This window comes from Glandiceps talaboti, chromosome 8 (genome assembly GCF_964340395.1).
Source record: "Glandiceps talaboti chromosome 8, keGlaTala1.1, whole genome shotgun sequence".
NCBI lineage: Eukaryota > Metazoa > Hemichordata > Enteropneusta > Spengelidae > Glandiceps > Glandiceps talaboti.
The window spans coordinates 8,470,221-8,477,322 of NC_135556.1; the positions used below are offsets into that span (position 1 = coordinate 8,470,221).

General features: G+C 38.4%; 2 protein-coding genes across 3 annotated transcripts in view; one reads left to right on the forward strand and one right to left on the reverse strand.

Annotated features, from left to right (window-relative positions):
- LOC144438423 (uncharacterized) overlaps nucleotides 1-1,772 on the forward strand; it is a 349,033-nt gene extending 347,261 nt beyond the window's left edge. For both annotated transcript variants that reach the window (XM_078127447.1, XM_078127448.1), the window contains exons 4-5: nucleotides 347-459; nucleotides 1,580-1,772. In XM_078127447.1, coding sequence (XP_077983573.1) covers nucleotides 347-459; nucleotides 1,580-1,614 — 148 coding nt within the window. In that variant the 3' untranslated portion in view covers nucleotides 1,615-1,772. The remainder of the gene's footprint in view (nucleotides 1-346; nucleotides 460-1,579) is intronic.
- A 3,751-nt stretch (nucleotides 1,773-5,523) lies between these two features.
- LOC144438419 (uncharacterized) lies at nucleotides 5,524-6,672 on the reverse strand. The gene is made up of 2 exons (XM_078127440.1): nucleotides 6,460-6,672; nucleotides 5,524-5,866 (listed from the first exon to the last, which is right to left on the reverse strand). The coding sequence occupies exons 1-2, from the start codon at nucleotides 6,587-6,589 to the stop codon at nucleotides 5,658-5,660; spliced, it is 339 nt and encodes a 112-aa protein (XP_077983566.1). The 5' UTR covers nucleotides 6,590-6,672; the 3' UTR covers nucleotides 5,524-5,657.
- Between the last annotated feature and the right edge of the window lie 430 nt (nucleotides 6,673-7,102).

Below are 7,102 nucleotides of genomic sequence, written 5' to 3' on the forward strand. Positions count from 1 at the left end.
ACTTTCAAAGTCTTTTTATGTACCTACAAATGTTTGAAGTATGCCTCAAGAAATCTATAAACATGGTTTTCCTTTTTTATTGAATCATGAATAAACCTTATTTCCGAGGAAAATTTTTGGGTAAAATGCCCCTATACCTCAGATAGATTTCACCCATTTAACTACCACCATTGACACTTCAATTGAGATCAAAGCTTTGTTTATATATGTATACTTATGTATCGCACCTACAAAATTATGAGAGATACTTAACAAAATGTGGAACATCCAATAGACTCTGTGTGCATGCTTTGAGATGCGTGACTTTTGACATGTACTGATATGCTATTGGTGATATCGTTTTTAGGAGTGTACCATACAGGGTTCGTGTCAGACTTGCAAGGAAAAGAAACGAAGATGAAGATTCCGCCAACAAGTTCTACACATTGGTAACCTATGTTGCAGTGACATCATTCAAAGGTAATTCACCTTAGCATTCAAAGTATAACACTGTTGTACTGCTAGTGTCCCTAGGTTTTACTGAGTGATATCAGGTAGTTTTACCTGACTACGGCTATACCCAAATAAATGACAATGTGTTTATGTCCCCAATCATATAGCCTGTTGACTGCACTGTTGTGTTACATCTGTAGCTATCATACCTCCTAGCTCTTGAAACCAATGCTTGTGTTGAGAACAGGAATGCATTGATAGTTATATGAAAATATGCACCCGATAACCTGATTTCAACCATGACATTATTGAAATGAAGTCATTATATAAGTGTACACTCATAGAAGGGCTGACCACAGGAGTTAACACATGAAGCATGTGAAGTGTACATGTGGTAATTTACATGTAATTATGTAAACAAGTGTTTGATATGGACTTTTGAGAGTGAGGCTTACTGGAATCAGTACTAACATTTCTCAACACAAGCTAATTGGTTTTGAGGGCTAGGAGATATAACGACAGGTAATGATATAACACAACAGTACAGGAAACAGGCTAACAGTCTCCTTGGAACTAAGAAACTTCTCTGATTAAGCAATACCCTTATACGAACGAACACCTTCCTGATGCAAATCAGTATGAATGTGATAGATTACTCTGAGTAAGAGTTTGATATGCAATTCAGAAAGTGTTGTTCAAAATTCACTTGAATAAGTGTCTAAAAAAAAAGGCATTCTTGCAAAGCAGAGCACATATTTCTGCTGACGCTATGAAATATGAATAATACCTCTCGGTGGATACTTTTTGGACAGTGCCGTAAAGAGGTTTACGCTGTTGAAATAAAGGTAGCATAATACTGTTGAATATTCCAAATTTAAAGCAAAAGTGAATTTCATCTATGTTGACTACTTATTTGATGAAAGTATTGTACTAATAGATTAGTGCAGGTAAATGTTAAAATTCACCAGCATCAATTATCCAATTCATTCACCACTGAAAGGTATGCACCAGTATAGTTAATATGATCAGCGTAAGAATACAAACTAGTCTGTTAAGATGAGAAAGGACATGTGTAGACATACCAATATCTATAAACAAGACTTATTGAGTTACTAAATAGAAATATCACTTCTGTTCTCCTTTCCAGGGTTGCACACACAAAATGTCGACAGTGAAGATTAAAATGGATGCAGAAATTTAGCTATCAAAAAAATATGAAAACTCCCAGATGACAGTGAAGTTCATCCATGTCCCATCGTCTCATCTCTATTTAGTAAAACTTTTACTCTGAATTGTATTCAGTGCTGGACAAAGAGGAATTAAAACTTTCATTGTCTAAACTATACTTGTCTGTGTGAGTTACATGTATGGTGTGTTGTGTGAGACAGTGTTATAAATTGTACAGCGAATTTCACAATACCGTGCAGCTTTTCTGTGTGATACAACCATGCAAAAACCAGTAAGAAACTAGACATGCTACAGAAGGATTGAATAAGTACAGTTTCTTGCTTCATTTTGTCTAAGTGAAATGAACTACACATGCCAACATACAGACATCAAATGAACATTTTCTGCACCCTTCATCCAGTGTTTGATACTAAGAAAAACCGACCACCTGAACGTCTGCATAGCGTTGCAATACTTTGAAATGGTTTATTTCTTTTGGTCTAAATGTAGCAAAAAAATCCGATCTTGCTATTGAAGTCTGGCATATGCAGTTTCTTGTTGGTTTCTGCGTGGTTGTATCAAACAGAAAAGCTGCATGCTATCGTGAAATTCACTTAAGTTTTCAATCAGTAAACATAGTCCCAGGATCCAGGGCTTGTGTGATGGTTATATACTTCGATAAGTTGCCAGTACTAATTACATTGTATGGTCTTTGCATGAAACTTGTCTTGCTCCTGCTTACCACAAGCAAGCAGATGCACCGGTGTTTTTCCATGGGTTGTGATTGTAATGCTTCAGTAAGTAGAATACCTTTTCAATAAGCTGCAGGTTGAAGGTTCACCCCCTTCAGTCCATTTAATTCAGAATGGGTTAAGTCCTTGGGCAAGATTGAACCATGATCGTACCTCAGTCAACCCAGTTGTATAATTGGGGACCTGGTAGGATAGAGGTTGCAATGTGAATGCCTTAATCCTATGCGCTTGTAAATGCTACAATGAATTGTGCTCCCCAGGGAGTTGAGGAAGTATAAAGGGCTGTTGTGTCGCTATAGATCCATGCCAGGGATAATAATCGTAAAGTGCTTTGAGCATAGAGTGGGAAAGTGCTTTTTTTAAAACCAACATTATTATTATTATTATCTGCATTTGTTACATCTATAGGAGCATAGATGTAAGTTCCAAACTGATTTGAATTTGGAACTTGCATACATGTCATCTTGAGTGACATGTTTTGAGGAAATGTATTTCCAGAGGGGAACAAACGGATTGGAACACCTTTGGGATGTTCAAAAGATGAGGGTTGCTATCTGAAAATCTGATATTTGAAAGTATGTTTCAGGGCTGGGATATGTATCATTGTTAAAGGCAAGGTGACGTGAACCTTGGCATGTAACTTTGGTCAACAACGCAATTGTTGGTGAAATACTTAAAAGCTGGTGTTTGATACATGGCAAGTCAATGCTAGGCGTGTCTATGCAAGATGATTTGATCCATAGTAAGCAGTATGGGATATCAAAACGTTTGGTCAAATAACTTCAACCTAAAACCACTTGGCAGATTCTGGGATATTCAGTCCATACTCCACCTATATATGATTTAGCAGGGGGTTCTGTTTTGTCTTACTTCATGTCCATCCCAGCCCACTAATCTGAATTCATAATTAGGCTTGCGGTAAGACCTCAGATCTGCACTCGGGAGGTTGCGGAACAAAGGTCGAGGATGACACTACTTCTAATGTGCTGCAAACCTTTGGCGCTATGCCACTCGTGATCCCTTGAAAGTTAGCAGAATTGCCCGAGGGTCTAGCAGCTAGCTAAGTTTCTATCTACTAGCTTGTCCTTTGCATCCCATTTTGTATGTAAGTGGAGTACCCGTATTTTAATGGGCGTGGCAAATACCCAGCAAATACGTGTACTGCAAACAATGCAAAAGATAACCACAGAAGATTACTCAGGACAAGATGGTGTAATTTGGGTCAGCATAAAAAGGGTGACTAAATTATTGTTAAACAAGGTGAAAGGGTAGAATCATTTGTCTGTGTTCAAAGGCTCACATTGATTTAAAAAGAGCCTTCGCATCCATGTCACAATAGGCGAACCACCAAGAGTGGTAGATACCACCATCCATCAATTGCTAAATCTAATCGTTGTTTTAAATCATCCTTTGTTCCATCCGAAATCTTTGTTCAGAAAAGTAACCACATTGGTTCTTTGTAGAGTTCTTTACGCGTTGTACGCTTGTGGTTTTAGTTATATATTGTCATGTTTTATCTATGCGAACTCTTATTTTAAATTATAGTTCTAGATGGATGAATACAGTGTGCTCAGTCTAGTTCAGATGGTGAAACAAACTACTTTCGTTGACAAGTCCATATAGTTGTTGATGTTGCTAACTTGGGGTGTCTCAGCATCGAGGTAAATTGTTTGACATATAGTATGCACATTTTTTGGTAGATGTAAACTGTGGAAATTAAAAATGGTGATATTGCGATAGAAAATTTATATACAAGACGCAACGATGTAATCTATGTATCTACATAGTGGTGGTTTAAATTCTAGATTGAATATGCGATTTTTGACTTTCATTTTAAAAATCCAATTTGATGTATGATGACTGGGGTGTTTGGATGAAACATTTTGATAAAACCACGGTGATCTGATCCACGATGTGCAATGTGAGTATAAAAAATGTGAGGTTTGGTTAAAATATTAAAACCCAAAAGTCAACGAATCCAATACCCTGCAGACGTCGACTGGAAGTCCTAGAACGTGAATATTACAAGACTAATATTGTAGTTCATAGCAACCGTTACGACAAATTTCAGTACTAATAAAGAACTTTGTATTCGTAAAACAAATAACGCGAAAAGATGTAAGACGACTTAAATTTAGAGTCGATATACGATCTTACTACAGCATTGACTTATTTTAGTACGAATTAGACTGTAAGATCTAGATACGTTGTGTTTTTCAGCCCTAGCATGCTTCTAAACCGTGAATGGTAGTTACTAGCATGGCACGAATTTCATATTTTACAGCAGACTAATGATCATTGGTGGAGGGTCGTTGGTGGAGGGTCTATGTACAGACTAAGGGTCGTTGGTGGAGGGTCTATGTACAGACTAAGGGTCATTGGTGGAGGGTATATGTACAGACTAAGGGTCGTTGGTGGAGGGTCTATGTACAGACTAAGGGTCATTGGTGGAGGGTATATGTACAGACTAAGGGTCGTTGGTGGAGGGTCTATGTACAGACTAAGGGTCATTGGTGGAGGGTCTATGTACAGACTAAGGGTCGTTGGTGGAGGGTCTATGTACAGACTAAGGGTCGTTGGTGGAGGGTCATGTGCAGACTAAGGGTCATTGGTGGAGGGTATATGCACAGACTAAGGGTCGTTGGTGGAGGGTAGTTGGTTGAGGGTCTATCAGTGCACAGACTAAACTCAAAGCAACCTGTATATTACGCTTATGTTGAATCAGAGATAGTTAAGCTATCTGTGTTTAACGAGGTGTATACCATTCAATTGTCGAAAATACCATATTGAAAGACTAAGAATAACAGGTTTATGTCAATATTTTATCTTTAAAATTACCATCTATAAGCTTATATATAAACAAAATGTACTCACAGAATGTCCGAAATATTAATATTATGCAAGACAGCTGACCACACTGTTTAATCATAGACAGTGGAGGGGAGATTGAATCAATGTAGGCGATTTTATGATTAAAACTGATGTTTAGTGCACTTTTACGTTATTTTGTCTATTGTATCTCCAATATGAATTCATCCCTCTCAGTAAGAAAGGTTCTCTTGTCAGCAAATGTTAGCAATGTCATGATTAAATCGAGTCAAAATGTACACAAAAAATGCTTGAAACGTCATGCAAAAATAGCTGACGACATAGGTTTGAATCAATGTAGGCGACTTCATGATTTAAAACTGGTGAATTTAGCGTATCCGCTATCGCATCTCTGAAAAATGAATTCATAAACGGGAACAACAGCAAGAAAGGTTCTCGAACGGTATCAATGTCATAATCACGACAGAGGCGTGAACGTCAAGTCCTTGAGCTGTTTGTCTTCGGTTTCTGTTCCTCGGACTTCGTAACTCTTGGCCCAAGATAGATAGGGTTGTTGTCGGCGTACAGTCCCTTAAGAATGACTACAGGGGTCGGGGTTATCTTCTCCCTCGGTTTATCAGCATTGTTTGATCTCCTTTTCGAAGTTTGTCTGGCCTTTTGACCGTTAACACGGACTTCTTTATAACCTGTAAATGAGATTACGTGTATTCCGTCAATATATACTCGTATAGTTTTACTTCACCATTGTACCCTCTCAGGTTGTCTTTTTGATGTTAAAATGCACTCGTTAGTTTCAATGTTCAAGTTGAACACAGCGAATACCGTCCCATACAATACAATTTAGCAGTGACCCTTCCATAAATTTATCATAAGTAGCTGTCCATGTTATCACCCTTACTTTAGCTGCCCCTGGGGTATTCAAGAGAAGAAAGGATTGACTGCTCTTCCATATACGAGTGTTTAAAGAAGCCCTTTCCACTCGAGTGAAGCTATGCCCTAACACAAAGACTGGAGTCTAAATGAAGGAAGACAATTTCAAAGGATACAGATCATATTCATACGGTTGAATAGGGGCTGTTTTTGCGGATCTCTGTCTGGGCCGACCAACTTATTAATTACGTAAACTATTCAAGTCGTGACATTTCCACTGACCACCTATGAAATATGTGTTTCAGGACACCCATATCACGAGAGTGTATTTTTGTTGTTTGGAATTGGCCGCGTAAAGAGGTGCAATATCTTTTTAAGTCGGCTTTGGTACGGTTGTTCGGCTACTAACCTGTATCCCTGTGTACACCTTCCGAATCAGTTTTATGATCCCCCTCGTCTTTGTAGGAGCTTTCGAAGTAATTCGCTTCAATCCCCTTACCCTTCATATCGATGAAAATGGAGAGTTTCTTTCCGCTCATGATTTAACGACACATCTGGCTGGCTGTGTTCACATTTCTAAGAGCCTATAACAACGATATGTGATCGCTGTACCTTTAGGCCAACAGGCTTGTAATGAAATTACGTGTTATGACGAGCCGTGAACAGGAGGGGGCAGGGTCAATTGATTCCGCTATGGATTGACAGGCATTAGGTGCTGAAATAGTCTGGTTGTTGATAAGCTGTGCCAACACAATTTAATTGTACATTCAATTACTAATACAGAAAAAATTGCAGAATTCGACCCGTGTCACCATGCTACGGCGAGTGTCCAGACGGCGATGTTTCTTTTATTTGTGCAGCTAGGGTTTATGTGAGGATAGGATTGCTATTAACCGTCATCACGTGTAAGTACATGACCTCACCTGAAAGGTTAAAGGTCAATAAATTTAATGGCAACGCCAGTATGCTATATTATCGATTACTCAATGATAGCAAATCGGTGTTAGGTCTAGATTAGGCATGGCATAGCAGGAAAAATGATAGAATTGGTT

Excerpts from the sequence above, each read along its gene's own strand:
- LOC144438419 (XM_078127440.1), bottom strand. The coding sequence starts at position 6,589 with ATGAGCGGAAAGAAACTCTCCATTTTCATCGATATGAAGGGTAAGGGG. Across the intron at positions 5,867-6,459 it reads AGGTGTACACAGGGATACAG|GTTATAAAGAAGTCCGTGTT; the intron begins GTTAGTAGCCGA and ends TCTCATTTACAG.